Source organism: Eschrichtius robustus, chromosome 18 (genome assembly GCF_028021215.1).
Source record: "Eschrichtius robustus isolate mEscRob2 chromosome 18, mEscRob2.pri, whole genome shotgun sequence".
Taxonomy (NCBI): Eukaryota; Metazoa; Chordata; class Mammalia; order Artiodactyla; family Eschrichtiidae; genus Eschrichtius; species Eschrichtius robustus.
This window is the reverse complement of record NC_090841.1, coordinates 79640625-79657216: the sequence shown is the minus strand read 5'-3', so window position 1 is coordinate 79657216 and position 16592 is coordinate 79640625. Positions and strand designations below refer to the sequence as shown.

General features: G+C 47.2%; 1 protein-coding gene across 1 annotated transcript in view; it reads right to left on the bottom strand.

Moving 5' to 3' along the window:
• The window catches only part of COL4A2 (collagen type IV alpha 2 chain), a 176507-nt gene that overhangs the window by 45051 nt on the left and 114864 nt on the right, over positions 1-16592 (bottom strand). Inside the window, exons 6-16 of the mRNA XM_068526966.1 lie at positions 16490-16534; positions 13185-13301; positions 11620-11691; positions 11231-11266; positions 11060-11122; positions 9058-9093; positions 6550-6591; positions 4251-4346; positions 2458-2493; positions 1825-1875; positions 673-717 (exon numbers count right to left, since the gene is read on the bottom strand). Coding sequence (XP_068383067.1) covers positions 673-717; positions 1825-1875; positions 2458-2493; positions 4251-4346; positions 6550-6591; positions 9058-9093; positions 11060-11122; positions 11231-11266; positions 11620-11691; positions 13185-13301; positions 16490-16534 — 639 coding nt within the window. The remainder of the gene's footprint in view (positions 1-672; positions 718-1824; positions 1876-2457; positions 2494-4250; positions 4347-6549; positions 6592-9057; positions 9094-11059; positions 11123-11230; positions 11267-11619; positions 11692-13184; positions 13302-16489; positions 16535-16592) is intronic.

Below are 16592 nucleotides of genomic sequence, written 5' to 3'. Positions count from 1 at the left end.
GGGAGCGTGCTGGGGGTCTGCGGTGGGCAGGGCTGGCCCGCGCACTCTCTGCCTGAGTTAGTGAAGACAGCAAATAGTGAAAATAAAGAAATCATTACTTAAAAAAATCGATTCCTATGTTTTCTCGCGCATCTGATCTAGCACTCAGACAATTCTAAGCCTGATGCAGATTTATAAGACATTTCTCAGCTACCATTCTCTTCCTACAAAAATGGCCAAAAATCTGTCCATAGAACACAGGATAAAAACAACAAATTGGGTCATCACGGAAGGTAAGCGGAGTGCCAAAATGTGAGAGATCAATATATAAAAAATGTGGGAGGACCTGTGGCCGCCATGTTGGCAACCTTCCTACAGGACACACTGGAGGTGACACCGAGGAGGGGGCAGGCTGGAAACCACGGGAGCCGTGGCCGGTGCGGGCCGGGTGACGGGAGGCTCGGAGGGAGAGGACCCCAGGGCTGGCTTGCCAAACGAGAGAAAACGTAAATGAGCTCGCTTACGCTTTGAGAATGATCTGGGAGGAAGGATTATTTCTGCTACTGTAAACGTGGGAAAGTTTTAAATGTTTTGTCTGGGGACATTTTCTTCTGGGATGCCCCAGTCTTTGTATGTGACCTTTGCAAGGTGTTTCAGGCCTGGAGCAGATTGCATTTCATGTCTCAAACTTACTTTCTGTCCCGGTGAACCTTTCTCACCATCGAAGCCGGGGGCACCCTGGGTTGAACAGAAAACAGAAGTGGTAACAGCTCAGAATATGCAGGGACATTTCCCGGAGGGCATTGTCATGGCACCCGCCGTGGACTAAAGTAAAATACTTTGCTAAGCCAGTATCAAAACCATCTGAAGCCTCCTTTTCTTTCCTAGAGGAGATGGGTCACTTTAGGGACCCTTTCATGGAATGCATCCTGTCCACCAATTAAAGAAATTTGGAGAAATCCATAAACACAGTACAGTAAAAACAGTAAAGCCAGAAAGAGGCCTGCACTCCACTGCTCTCGGGAGCCTTCGTTCTTACTTTTGGAGATGGTAACACGTGTCATTTGAGTAGCTGTGGCCCCCAAGTGGTCACCACAAGGCCACTTTCTCTCCTCCTGGCTCTGCCCATGTTTCCAGCTCACCTGGGGCTGGGTGTGGCCAGCTGATTGAGCTCTGGCCGACGGAGGGGACGTCTGCCCGCGGGCCCAGGAGTGACAGGTGGCCGAGCCCACCCCATCCACCCCACCAGGGACATTTTTGTTGGACTCTTAGGGCCACAAGAAATCAACTTCTTTGTTGGAGCCAGCCTACATGTTTGTTACCAATGAGCAATTCAGCCTAATACAAGCAGAAAGGTGTTTGAGTTCTGTTCCTGCCCCCGGTCCAGGCGGAGGTGCACAGTATTAAAAACCGCAGTTAGTGGGTGATGATGGTGTGTCAGTCAATGCAAGCTCATGATCGTAGCCGACAGATCACGGAGGGGCAGGACGCTGACAGTAGGGGAAGCTTTGTGTCGGAGAGCAAGGGGGTGCATGGAAAATCTCTGTACTTTCGGGTCAACTTTGCTGTGATCCTAAGCATAGGGGATTAAGAGGTAGGAACTACTGTGTATAAAATAAGCTATAAGGATACATTGTACAACACAGGGAATCTAGCCAATATCTTGTAATAACTATAAGTGGAGTAGAACCTTTGAAAACTGTGAATCACTATACTGTAGATCTATAACATATGACATTGTATCAGTACATCAACTACACTTCAATAAAAAATTAAAGAAAAATAAAGCCTTTTAAAAAACCAGACAATACAAAGCAAACGGCAGGTGTAGAAGGCATGGTTTACCCGCGCTCCTGAAAAGCCCATGATTCCTTCTTCTCCCTTCACAGAAATGCCCTAGGAGAGAACAGAGAGACCTGAGGGCGCCCACACTTCACGCTCTGCCTGCTCGGGGGTCCATTCTTAGTGCCCCGACGGTGGCCGTCCTGCCCCTGCGTCTCTACTCCAGCTCCACACACGGTGGAGTCCTAGGATGTCTGCAGTCGGCCTGGGTGGTCATCAACCCAGGATGTCACCTGTCATCGTCACCTAGTGAGTGACAACCGGGAGGACTGGGAATACGGGGCAGGCATGACCCAGGTCAGGGAGGGCAGGGCGATTACACGGCTGGACCCCAGCAAGGAAGCCACCACCAAACCCACCCAGCCCCTCCATGGCACTTCTTCTCTTTTAAAGGGTTTAGATTCATTTATGAGCTAAAGTGTTGATTAGCTGGTGTTGACTGTGGAATGAAGACATTCTGAAACTGTTTTCTGGAAAACAGCGTAAAAAATGATCATACTTTCTTGCTGTAGACAAATGGATTGGAAACCAGAAGTTGCAGGTTGTTACAACCCGGACACAGTCTATCATTGTGATGGGAACACGGAGAATTTGGGAACCACCAGTGAGAAGAAGCATCTTTATTCCTTGACTTACTTTTCTTCCTGGTTCCCCCTCACTTCCTTTTTCACCCTGCGAAGAATATGAAAGATAAGAAATGCTCATTAATTCGAGAACAGTAGTATTTAAAGTTGATCAGGATTTATGATATGAGATGAAAAGTATTTTATAAAACTGTAAACAGTGAATATAAATGAATTGTCACAAATGACCCCTAACTTAGGCAGCTACAAAATTCAAGGGGAAAATGTGCTATTTCTCCTGGATTTTCACAATAGAGATGAAATTGTGTGCTATTTGTGTGTGTGTGTGTGTGTGTGTGTGTGTTATTTTTGATACGATTGCAAGGCTGTCTCTCTTCTGCCTGTGAATTTTCCTTTAGCACCCTCAGTGGCAGGGGGCACACGCCCAGGGGACAGCTCCTAATGATAATATTCATTTGAGTGAAAGATGATTAGGTGGGTCCTCTGAGAACAAGGCTCATTGGGAACGTGTTGAAACCCCGAGCGAGAGTAGCTCTGGAAAGCAACGTCAGCTTTATGTGATCAATTTTTCCCACTTCTCTTAGCCTAAAATGGGGAAAGAAATGTAGTGACCAGTTGGGTCCTTTCCCCCATCAGTCCTAGGCCAGCACCCAGGATTCCCACAGGTCAAGACTGCCCCCTGCAGGCTGGCTGGACCCAGCCCCAGAACCCACCCCCTCTTGGCTGTGGAAACTGAAGGAAATCTGATTCAGATGCTTGAGCATCTAAGCATGAATCAAATCTGCTCTGGCCTCACTCCATCCTGGGCTCCTGTCCTGAAATTGGACAGAGGCTCTATCTTGCTGATGGTCAGGTCACCCCCAGGAGCCAAAGTCCCTCCTGGATCCACCCCGATGACTCTGTGGAGGGCCCCCCTCCTGCCTGGTTGTCCGGGGACGGCCTGCTCTGAGCTCAACTGGTACATAGCCGCCCCTTCTTACACATAACCGCCTCGTCTGGCCTCACATCAGCCAACTCCCAGGCCACTTTTGTCAACGGTCAGGTCGCTCATAACAGCCACAGCTGCCCAGACTGACTTCTCCCATGGCCGGGGTCCAGCCTGTGCTCTCCTATCCGTGACTCAGCACCCACGCCCCACCCTGACAGATACCTGAGAGACAGGAATCATGTTCTACACTTGGGATCTTTACTTTGGTTCCCGTGACCTTTCATGGTGCGTTTCACCCAGCGGGTCTCCGCTCTGCAGCCCTGTGAGGTCAGTATTCTACCAGGTCAGTGCTTCGGTCTTCATTAGGCACAAGGGAACCCGAAGGCTTAGGAAGGGTAAGTGGTCTGTCTGAGTGAGTGAGTGGTACAGAAGGGTGTTAATTTTTATTTAGACTCCAAGAGTATGCTTGTAATCAAACAAAACATTAACAGAAACTATGAGTCAGAAAACTGACTTTGACCCAAAAAGCCCATGATGATGTTTGTTCCATGTCGGCAAAACCTACCTAAAAGTAGGTTTTATTTTGCCGATACAACATTTGTTCAGATAGCTCCATAGCCCGGCATTGAGTTGCGCTCTGACCCCTAACTATGCCTGTACTAGAGACTTAGGACAGATCTGAGATTTTTAAATGGATTCTCGTGCTGTTTCAAATTCATCATAATTATTTACAGTGATGTACCGATACACCTGTGTGACTGTGGTCAGTGCTTTCATGCATAATTTGCCAATTTGGCGGTGAGGGCTTTTCCACTTTGAATGTGACTGTTTGAATAAGAGCAAAGAAAGTTACCTTTTTTTCTCCTCCTTTTTTTAGATCAACTGGGAATACATCAATTTTGCTGAAGTCCCTTTACCTTATATTGCTCTGGGAGGATCACATCATTTTTGGGCCTCTCGACGTAACTATTGTCTGGTGGAATCCCACCGGGTCCCTGCTGTCCCATGTCGCCCTGTGAATGGTTTAGCAAAGCAGTTGTCTTTAAATTGAAAAGACACGATCAAGGTTGAATAAAAGCACAATCCCACCACAAACTGCTGTTTTTATCTTGCGTATTACTTAACACATGTACACCAATTTTATAGTGTTATAATCATAAGATAAAAATCATATATAGAATAAAATAATCGTAAGGTAAAATTATTTGATTGCTACTTGCATTAAGAATCACTTAGAGGGGACTTCCCTGGTGGCACAGTGGTTAAGAATCCACCTGCCAATGCAGGAGACACGGGTTCAAGCTCTGGTCCAGGAAGATCCCACATGCCGCGGAGCAACTAAGCCCGTGCGCCATAACTACTGAGCCTGCGCTCTAGAGCCCGCGAGCCGCGACTACTGAAGCCCGCATGCCTAGGGCCTGTGCTCTGCAACAAGAGAAGCCACCACAATGAGAAGCCTGCGCGCCGCAACAAAGAGTAGTCCCCGTTCACTGCGACTAGAGAAAGCCCATGCACAGCAACGAAGACCCAACGCAGCCAAAAATAAAGAAAGAAAGAAAGAAAAAAGAAAAAAAAAAAGAATCACTTAGAATTTATGCATACAAGCTGTTTAGGCTGGTCACAATTTGGGGCTGCATTTGCTTCTGTGGAATTATCTACTTACGATGAATTTCTATACAAGGAAATTATTAGGTCTGGAGGCTAAATGTCTTGGTGGTTCTTGCTATGTGTTATGCTACTGCTTTCTAAGATTGGTACCAAGACATAAGAAATGCCTAAGAAATGAAAGACCAGTCCAGTTTCACCACTACTTCACCAGTTAAGGGGGTTTTTATACAATAAAGAGCAGCATCTTTAATAAGTATAATATCTCAGGGTTGCTTTAATTAGCTTTTTTAAATCATTATCGAGAAACGCTTTTGTATGTGATGCACAGGTGGTGAAACCTTCGATCTGTAACATTACTGGACCACTATCCTTGTGTAATATGCTGATTTCACCTCCAGGAACTAATTGACACAAAAAGGAAGTTACTGCCTTTTCTTTTGCTATTTTCACACATAAACTATATAATACAGATTTGAGCTTAGATATCACATAATATGAACAGGAGCAAATTGAGATGATGTATTAGCTGCAGAAAGTGGCACTTCACAGTATATTCTGAATGTCTGCTAATATTACAGCTAAAAAATACCTAAAACTGTTCATCTCCCCTTTACCTATGGGGGCCCTGATGTTTTTATTACTATTTTGTTAATATTTGTGGATTATAGACATTAACTTCATTCTCATTCTATCTAATGTGACTATTCTCCTTTCCGCCCGATGACTTCTTCCCAGACTTTTCTTCTTTCTTCGTTATCTTACTATTTTCTTATATTCCATCATACAAGAGTTTCAATTTTTATGAACTTGGATCTTCCAATGTTTTTCTTTTGTGATTTTTTCCTATGGAATTCACACAAAGAAGAAAGTCTTTCCTTGTCACACCTGAGCAGTACGGGATTGCACTGAGTCTGCTGTCTGGTCAAAAAGCAAAATGGGAAGCAAAGTGAAAATGCCCGAACAGCGAGGCCAAGGGAACAAATCTGCTTGGCGATGGGCACTCAGGTTTTGCAGTGAATGGAGTGGGTTGCGTGCGGCGAGGCTTTGCTTGCGGCTGTGGGTCCCCAGCTGAGCTTCTCACACACTTGATCTCAGGGGCTCCTCTCAAAGGCCACGACGCCTTTGAACCTTGGCACCGTGGGGAACTGCAAGAGTCCACGTGGCCTCTTTCCTGCCTTTGAGCCCAGCCCAAGCCGGCCACGCCCCCAACCCCGGGCCGGCCACGCCCCCTGGTCCCTGAGCCGGCCACGCCCCCAGCCCCTGAGCTGCCCACGGCCCCCGGCCTCTGAGCTGGCTCCACGTTGTCTGCTGTTCTGCCTTCCTCAATCTCCTCTGGATGCCCCATGTCAGAGGACACCACAGGGAAATGCCTTTACTTTCTAGCTGCTGAAGACGGCTGAAGTTACGTCTGCGTCAGAGGTCCAGGGCTTTTACAGTCTTACTGATCCATAACCACCACTGGCGCCTGTTTGGTAACCTGACACTTTACAGTGATTGTTTCCTTTGCAAAGGGTCTGTTTGCAGAGCACCTCAAGACAACAGCATAAAACGAAGACGTTAAAATGATCTGTCAATATTTCCTAATTCAATCTATTAAGTTTCCTTTACCTTTTCTCCTTTTTCTCCGTAAAAACCAAGTCCTCTGTTGCCCTGAAAGATAAATGGCTTCTGTAAGTTTAAAGTCAATAATCACGGTGAAATAAAATTACTTTTTTTTTTTTTTTTTTAGAAAAAGAAACCTAATATCTATGTATCTGCAACATTACTGGATAACTATCCTTGCATAATATTCTGGCTTCAGCTCCCAGGAACTAATTGACACAAAAGGAGAATTAATGTCTTTTCTTTTGCTATTTCCATATATAAACCGTGTAATAAACATTTGAGTCCATTCCAGATATCACATAAAATGAACAGGAGCAAATCGGGATGCTGTACCAGTTACAGAAAGTGGCACCTCACAGTGGGTTCTGAGCATTCACTGAGATTAAACCTTAAGCGACAAAAACTCTGCGGTTCATAAAAATGATAGTGTTTTAATACAGCCGTGCTTTTAAGAAATTTGTATTTTGTACTTTAAGCAAAACCTCAAAAACAGTGGACTAAGAACAGTTATTCTGTCACCCTTGGGAACACTTTGCCACTTGCTTTTTGAAATATATTTTATTGTTCAAATCCTGCTGACCAGGAAGTTGCCTATTATTGATTCCCTACTCGTGGTCCTGGGCTTTGACAGTCCAGGGCCCCTGCTAACTGCTTCTCTCTCCTTTAATCCTCTGCACCACACGATGAGTTCGGGCATCACAGATGGGGAAAGTGTCATACCCTTGGACCAAAGCCTCACAGCGAACAAGTGGTAGAGCTCAGGTCTGATCCGAGGTCCTCCTGACTCTTAATCCCGCGTATACCGACTCTACAGGTTAGGGTCGCAGAGCGTTTCCTTGGGTTCTGGCCCCTCTGGACTCAGAAAGCAGCCATTTCCTGCCTTGGATCCCACATTTGAAGATCATGATTCATACTTTCCTCTGCCTCAGACTTTCTCATTTTGGTTAAATAATCCTAATTTCACAGAAAGATTTCCTACCCTTTTAATGATCTTAGGGGATGGTGCTCTTGGGGTTTAGCCAAACTTTTCATCTTCCTTTTTGCTTAAGAGGCAAAGCTAGGCCGGCGACCTAGTAAGTATTTGACAGCTTCATGAGTGGAGCTGCCGTGCGTGGGAGGGCTGACCGGACACGATGCCGTAAGTAAGAAAGTCCTCTCTTCTCTGATTCCCAGCAGCTCTGCTTCCTTCTCAGGGCCTCTACCTTCCCATGGAGACAGAGGATCCTGCGGGGCCCTATCTGATCTGTCTCTGCACCAGACCGCCCACCCCCCTCCGATGCCCAGAGAGTTTCTGCAAATAAAAACAAAGCCTTTAATTAATTTTTGCTTTTCCTTTGCTTCTTTCCCACCTGGCTGGGAGCTGAAATCAAAGCACAGAAACGCAGCCAGGCTAGATGAGAATGTGATTTGCTTGGGACCCCGAGGTCCCCCTGCCTCACGAGCCGGAGTCCAAGTCACCAGGAAATGACCGGGCGGAGGGTGAGGGCCGTTTGTGCTGCAGCCAAGTGGGGATGTGAGGCGACCTTGGGGCTCAGCCGCCGCGTCCTACATCCGCTTCTCTTGGCGCTGGGCCGTTCCCAGCCTGCTCCAGGCTGCCGGACAGTGGGGAGCCCGGCGGTGGGGGCAGCAGCCCTAATGAGCTCCAGCCGCAGCTGGAAGCTGTGTCAGAGGTGATGGGAGCTGGGGGTGAGGTGGCGACAGCCAAGGTCCCCAGGCGGTCACAGAGATGGGGTTTCCGTGGGGCAGGCCTGGGAATGGGCAGGCTGGGAGATGTCCTTGGCCGCATGCAGGCCACAGAATGGTTCTGAAAAGTTCATAACGGCAGCCCAATATTTCTGACTCACGTTGAGTTTCAACCAAATACTCCCCTCGCCAACCTCCTACTGTTTGTCTTGGGCATTTATCTACCTTTCCCAGGTCACGTTAAACCCTAATTCTGTCGCCAGGTTCCAACAAGCCACCTACTTTACTGTGCTCCAGCCAGCTGACTCATCTTTCTCTGATGAAAACAGGATAGCGCTGGGCCTGAGCCTGGCTTGAAACTCACCAAACACATCCCTAGAAGCGGACATCACACTGTGGTAGGACCTACCTGTATCCAGGTAAGAAGAATGCCATCAGCTCCCTACACAACTATGGCATCATCTTGTCCCTTCTTGTAAATGAACACACATGGATAAGCACGAGCTGCCCCTAATTTGTTCCAGTCTACGTTTCTCATCAAACATTCACCACCAGTTGGACATTCATGTAACCACAGGAATGCTATGTGAGTTGCAAGCAACAAGCCATTCAATACATCCACTTAATTACTTCATGTGACCATCCAGGTGCACCACTGGATTTATCCTTGGAGTTTATAACATTGTCTTAAAACCCTACAAAACGGTCCGCATCATGAGATAAACAGTATAGCCGTCAACCAAGTAGTTCCATGGTCAAGAAGGACATACACAAACACGTAAGGCCCCCCTCCCCTTTCCCTCACCATCCCGCCCCCCACCAACTTACTGGCTGTCCTTTTGGTCCAGGGGGTCCAGGGGGTCCCTGCACAAATACAAAGACATTTGTAAACTGTTTTCTTTATCCCAGGACCCAGATAACATCTGCTGGAAAGCTCTGGGAAAGCCACTCACTGTATATTTAGAACACCGGGCAGTATGTATAGAGGTTTCTAACACATTTGTCTCGGCGGGGAGGCAGGGCTGGAGGGGAGAGGGCGGGGGTCAGGCCCAGTTCTCAGGATTTGCTGGCTGTCCACACACAGCTGTTTCTGGTTTGCTTTTCTGAGTTCAGGCTTTTGACTTGACCCCTGTCCTACTCATGTTTGCTCTGATCCCTTTGCAAGGTCCCAGGCCCCGTCACTCCAGAGACGGCTTCTCCTGGCTTCCTCTGCGGTTCCCCCCAGGGCACCGTCCTGCACTTTCTGCTGGTGGGCCAGCAAATGTGCACAGACTGAATTAATTGACATCCAGGCCACTCCGCAGGGTTGAGAATCCGCCTGCCAACATCACCATATGTCTTTCTGCAAAGCATTCAGCGTCAGTACCACACTTAGGATAAAAGTTTTCAAAATGCTTTAGAAGAGCAATTTGTGTTGAAGTACAAATACGTGGACAGGGCAGGGGGCTGTGGGAGATTTTAATGGTTCATACAAAGACCCTGAAGCTGTCACCTCGGCTAGGGACCCAGCGGGTACGATCTGCTGTTTCACACTTCCCTGAACTGTGTGCGTAAAGCATGACACCCCCAAGCCCTGTGGCACGTGTGCTGTAAGCCGACAGCTGGGTGTGCAGGAGAGCAAAGGGCATCTTGTCACATAAGCCTCATCTCATTCCCTTTGGCCAAATCTCTCCCAGCCAGAGGGCTGCTTGGATAAATGACTGTCATGGCACCAGGGAACTGTGCTTTGTAGAAACATGATCAATTATTATTATTATCTTGTTATCGACAATTAGAAGGGAATGAATGAGTGCTCCCACCCCCGACTGTTGGTGTGACTGCATCTTCCCAGACATGTGTGTCCACTGTTTCTCAGTGTCTGTAAGAAGCTGACACCACAGCTGCCTCGATCTTGAGCGGTGGTTTCCTCTGAGAAGGGCTCTCTCCCCTGCGGTCAAAAGCTCTCTTTGAGTAATTTAAGGCCTGTTTGTTTATTAACAAAAAATGAGGGGAAGGAGAGAGTCAGACACCTTAAAGGAGCCAGTTCATCTTCTGGTCCTTTGTGCAGTGGGAAGGGCCTGAGGCGGCCGGGCCCTGGGACTCTCCTTCCCCCTCCCCTCCCCTCCTCGAAGCAGGCCCTCCTTCACCCAGGGATTTGTCCTGTCGCACTTCACTCTATTATTTGATTTGCAGGAGGCGGGAACACCTGTAGACCACCACTCAGGTGGGGCACAGGGGCCACTTTGTTAATTGGTGTCCAATGTCTCACCTGTTATGATGGCTGTGCCCAGGTGCAGTGCGCCTACCTGCTCTAATGGCCATGCCAGGTGTGGCGCCCCTGTTTCTAATGGCGATGCCAGGTGTGGTACACCTGCTCTCATGGCCATGCCAGGTGTGGCACCCCTGTTTCTAATGGCGATGCCAGGTGTGGTACACCTGCTCTAATGGCCATGCCAGGTGCGATGGCCCTGCTTCTAATGGCCAGGTCCAGCAGAGCCCATTTCTTCCTTATCGACCGATTGGACCCTGGTCTGCCTTGCCAGGGATGACAGGCCCTTGTCAGCTGGTCAGATGTGGTGCTGGGAGAGCTCGTGCATGACTGGAACGGCGCCCGGCCAGCACCAGGTCAAAATTTGACCTAGTTGGCAGTGATCTGATGACCACACACTTTGAGTTCTCATTCTTCAACCTTGATGTCAGCAACGTGTACAAAGGACGACCTGTCTGGTCTTGGCGACCACAAGCATCAGGTTGTATCGTGAGGCTTTCACCAGCGTCTGCAATTGAAGGAGCTGCATCTCCAGAGGATGCCTGACAACCTCAAGGGTGAGCACACGAGCCTGGTACTTACTGCTCTTCCTGGAGCTCCAACCGGACCCATCTGTCCCACGGGCCCTGGGCGGCCGGGAGGCCCCTAAGGACAGGCAACCAGAGAAGGCTGTTAGCAGAGGCAGACTGGGGCGTGGAGTCCAGAGTTCTTCAACTTTCGCTCCGTCTGTTCTCTAATAAAAAGAACGCTTACCTGGAAACCGACCAATCCGGGCACTCCAGCTTCCCCCTAAGTGAGAAGAAATAGTGTTAAGAATTTTAGCATTTAGGCATCTGTAGGTTTAGTGACATTTTATTGCAATGTTGGAAATAAGCATATAAAGTGTATCTGCCATCTCAGGACTTGGTGATGTTAATCACCCAGGTATCTGGGGTGTTGTGAGTGTGGGACGAGTGTGCCCACAGTTAGTGTAAGATTGACAACAGCCTGGAGGGCAATAAGAGAATTTCAAATCAGTCATGATCCTGGGCTATTCCATCCCTCTCTGCATCCCTCCATTCCAGAGCTCACTTGGAAATTCACTTTGTTAACCGCGAATTTACACTGGGGCGCTTGGTCACGCCCCACCTCTACCGACTTACCCTGTATCTGTCGCGGTCCTCACTAGACAGAGCGTAGGGCTCGCCTTTCTGCCCTTTGGGTCCTTGGGGCCCCTAAATTAGCACATGTATCATAGGAAGAAAAACGAAGAAAACAGTCCATTAGCATTCAGTGCAAGGACTGGTATTTGGATGATGTCATGTTGCCTTTTATAGGCAATGTCTAGCTCTCCTCACGGCCAATTCCGGTTATTCTGAACACCAATCTCTACCTTAACCACAAGGGTGAGAGTTTTACTTTCATTTTTACCCAATAGCATCTTTCTTACAGTTAAAATGGAAATACTCTATAGGATTTAAATTACTTTCAGAAACCCAAGTGAAGGTTCAGTAAACAAATCCTTTCCTCTACCACCCCGTTCCTTTTCTTTGTAAAAATACCACTCTGTGTCTTCTTTGGCATTTATGTGCTAAAATATCAACACATTTCACGCTGAAGCACCATTCGTGGGAGAGATACTGGGTCATCCTTTAAAAATGGAATTGTGTCAAATATACACGATGTGTGAGTACGTACATACACATATACACGTGTTTTAATACCTACATATAAAATCAATACTTTAAAGTGATGGCTATATTTATTGATCATGAAAGCTATGATATTAGAATAGAATAGAATGCAATGTAGCTTATGGAAAAGTTGAATCACATGAAAAAGAAACAGCCAGTGGAGGAGGAGCTGGAGGGCGGAGGTGTGAGTGTGACCAGAAATCCATCAGCCTCGGGGAGACGCAATGACGGGTGTTATGACTGCCCTTCCCTCACCTTAAAATGTTTTTTTAAAATAAAAAGTTTTGCTAAAAAATGTTAGTTTAACCCTGAATTTGCAATATACTGGTGGTAAGAGGGTAGCAATAGAATGCCGAAAAATATTTCAAGATTCTTTGCAAAGACCCTAGAAATTAAATGAAGCCACAAAATAGATCGTTCTATGGAAGTTCTTCCATTACGAAAAATAAAGTCTATCTTGTATATCCCGGAGAACGTCATTGTTCTCTCATGTCACAAAGGATGTTAGAATCTAATAAAGAGGACGACTAATAGAGAATTTTGTCAAGGTTTAAGCTTTTTAAAATTTTAGTTCCACGATTCCGCTATTATTCACTGTTATTTGAATCGGAGCATGGGAGAAGATGAAGAAACACTTAGGAGGCTGCAGGAGTGAACCACATAAGCCAAACCCATTACTTTCTACCTAACGCTTAAAGAATGAATCGGAACAGGGAGTTATCTGGATGCAGGAACAGCGCGCCTGGGTATCATCAAGCCAGCCTCAGCAGGGGCGGTGTGCTTTATCCTGACCACTAACCAAGGGCGGGGAGCCATGGTTCCCCGGGGTGTAAAGGCAGGCCTGGCCTGGGCTCCCGCCCCCCATCACCGTCCTGCGAGCTGGAGGCAGCTCACCCTCTTCTGAGAGCTTTGCTAAGACAGTTTCTCAAAGGCATCCTCTGCGGGGCCTCCTGAAAGCGAGACCTTTCACGTGTTTCCACCACGCAGATTCCAGAGCCGACCGGTGGACTAGCCCGAGCGGTTCCCATACTCACAGCGGGGCCGAGGAAGCCGCCAGGGCCGCTGGGTCCCGGGTAGCCTGCGTCACCCACGGTCCCGTTGCAGCCGTCGTAGCCAGGCGGTCCTCTGGGCCCGCCTTGGCCAGGATGTCCCTGGAAACAGACAAGCGAGTGAGTCTTCAGCCCGCAGGGGTTTAGTTTTCATGTAAGTGTGATGAAACAGCTTAAAATCTTCTCAGAAGAGATGTCCCTGGCATGAATCCAAGCGCCAAGACAACTCAAAATGAACCAATGAGTGAATGAAGAACTAAGTCATCAAGGGCACACAGGTGTCCTTCTAAGCAGCAGAGGGGCCTGCACAACAGAGTTCTGTTTCCCACGGGGTTTGGTCAGATGTCAACCATCTTGGGGTTTCTGCTGCTTTGCTTCCTTGGGCGGCAGGGAGGGCTGTTTTAGCAGGAACAGAAAAGGGTAGGTTGAAAAATTCTAGAAAACACTCTAGAAGCAGATGCTGCTCGGGGATAGCAAGGGTCAGCTGTGCCCAACCGAATTCTAGATGGAGCTGGACAGACCCACGTCCTAAACGGGTGAGAGTCACACCTGCAGAGGGACTTCATCAATGGGTAAGAGTCACACCTGCAGAGGGATCTCATCAGTGACTTAGCGGCAGGTAGAAGAACTGATTTCCTTACTGACTTTCTTCATTCAGTAAGTCAATTGACTTATTGTCGTCTTCAGGAACACGACTTTTTAGATTTTAGACATGACTAGAAAGCAAGTCAGGTGTTCTGGGATGCCAGGTGGGGGAAGGAAGGCAATGCGATCACATGTGTCTTTCGTGTAACTCGGGGTCAGGCTAGGTCTCTGGGCGTCTCAACCGCATGAATCTGGTTCTGGAGACATGGAGGGGTCAGGTTAATACTCTACAGTTTATGGACTACGAGACCAGAGCCTGTTTTGCTGCTTCTTTACACAATAGATGTTTAGATATATGATTTCTTATTGTACAATTTCTTTAAAATTTTGGTTTTCTTGATAATAGGCCAAATATATTATTCCAGAGTGATTTTTCAGGCCAGTGGGCTGTGTTTCAGGTTTACCTTGAGAAATTTGGAAAGTTTCAAAGGAAATGAACAAGCCCTACACAGAGTGCCTGTACCCTGAATGATATTAAGAAATACAATAAGAGAAATAGAATTTTTCTTTTATTTGCACATTTCTTTGCTTCCGATGTTCAGGGCCATTGCTTTCACTGGTGCCATCAGATAACAGATCCAGCAGGCTTTTCAGTCAACCCTCTGGTGGGCCAGAGAAACCCTGACTGTCCCTGTAAATCACGAGACACAATCTCTCTGGTATTGGAGAGCCAGCAGCATTTTGGTCTTCGACGTAAAGGCCTCTTTTTTAGGGGCCTCAAGAAGCTGACCTTCAAATTCAGAAATCAAGCTCTGCAGGTGTTCTCCTCATGGCGGTTATGATTCTGTGATGCTTTCATTAAAATGTGCCACTGAGTTCCTTACTCTCCTCCTGAATTACCCGTCTGCTGTTGGTCTTTCTGACTCGCTTAGAATCGATCTAAGTCATTTGAAATTGCATGTCAATCTGGTCTTAGTCTGAAATTGTCCTTCAAAGAAAAATTTCAATTCTGTTGAGCTAAATGTCCCTCTTGTGTTCAACATCTCATTAGGTCCATTTCTGTACGACACAATTCTTAGATTTACTGCACATCACTTTCTATATTCGACTTCTAAACAGCTAAAACTGTCAGGTCCTTCATACTCTGCGTTCATTAGGCGCTTATATACCTCAAGTGGCATTTACATTAACTTACTTTGGAGCATCTATCAGACTTCGGCAGTTAAGGAGACTGTCTTTAGCAGCCCTGACATTCTGTAGAAAATGACCCGTTATCTGTACACCACGATCACCCCTCCCTATGACGACTATTTCCTCCCTAATTTGCAAAACATTTGCTTCTGATATTAAATGAGTATGAAGTGGAAAAACGAATGAAAACATGATACAGATTAGTTACAATATTTTCCCATAATGTCGCTCCATTGAAAGCTCAGACTTCTACTTCCAGAAGACCACACTGAGGAATGATCCAACGAGTCCAAAAAAGTAGGTTAAAAATGGGCGATTTCGTTTGAGGCAGTTGGTAGGAGAATACTTCTGTTATTTGTTTAACCCTTGAAAGCTGCGGATTCTTCAACTCTGCCAATTTCTCAAGGTTCTGACTCATGTGAGAGTTATTTCCTTATTTGCTCACAGCTGTGTGTTGTCACCGATGTGTGTCTGAGCCCTCGCTGAGGTGACACTGAGGATTACCAGCCATGTAGGTCTCACGTCTCGGCGAGTGTGGCTTCCTTTCTTTAGCTCCGCCTCCTGCTGCAAAAGTCTCCTTGAAGGCGGAGCTGAAGATCTGAAGGAAAAGCATGAATCCCCTGTGGCTGCTGTCCACTCATGCCCTCTCCCTTTTCTCCTGCGATGGATCAGCCCCACTTGTGTAGCCTGGGGGGGTTGAGGATTCTCTCTCCGTGTGTGTGTGTGTGTGTGTGTGTGTGTGTGCGCGCGCGTGCGCGTGTGCATGCGCATGCGTGTAGAGCATGGTGATAGACAACATGTGTGTAGGGTAAGGGCGCAGACATCTGCGTGTGTGTGAGGTTCCAGTGGCAGATGTCGTTAAACTTCAGCGGTAGAGGGATGGGGCAGGTCTAAACGCGCGATAAACACATTTATCCCGGAGGCTGGGATCCGCAGGAAGCCGGCCCTGGGAAATCTGCTCCCGGGTCCCGTGAAGAAGGCTGTGAGTCAGGCTGCTTTGTTTATTTTCTTATGCCACAAGAAGTAAAGTAAACTGGGTTAGAAAAACACATTTGATTGCATTTTGAGATTTTCTCATGGACAAAGCATGCCTTTCGTCTTCCCATTTATGTGCAGTAACTACCAAGAATTTGAGACGCTGCACAAGCTTCAGGACAGCCCCGCTCTTGGCTGGACTGCTTTATATTCAGGTGGTTCTGGAGTTCAAACAAAACGTTCAGCCTGGCTCTGTATAGCACGTCTATGCTACACTGCCGCTTTTTACTACAAAGCAGTGTCCAGTTTTAGCGAAGTAGCCTCAATTCGGAAGCCAGGTCCAGAAGGACGTTTACAAAGCAAACAATCTGTCCAATGTTTGACTGGATTCCACGAGAAAAAAATATGCACATGTAGCCCCATAAGTTTTTTGTTATAAACAAGAAAGGGGGACTAGTGAGACATGTGTCTGTAAGTCATAAACGTATTGTTTTGCACGTGTACAGTGTTTTAAAACTCTAATCTTATGAAAAACTTACGGGAATTCCGTCGGCACCAGGAAATCCAGACACGCCTCTGGCTCCCTGTAAAGAAGGCAAACAGACTTAATGATGGCCAAGACGCCTCCACCCTTCAAACAGA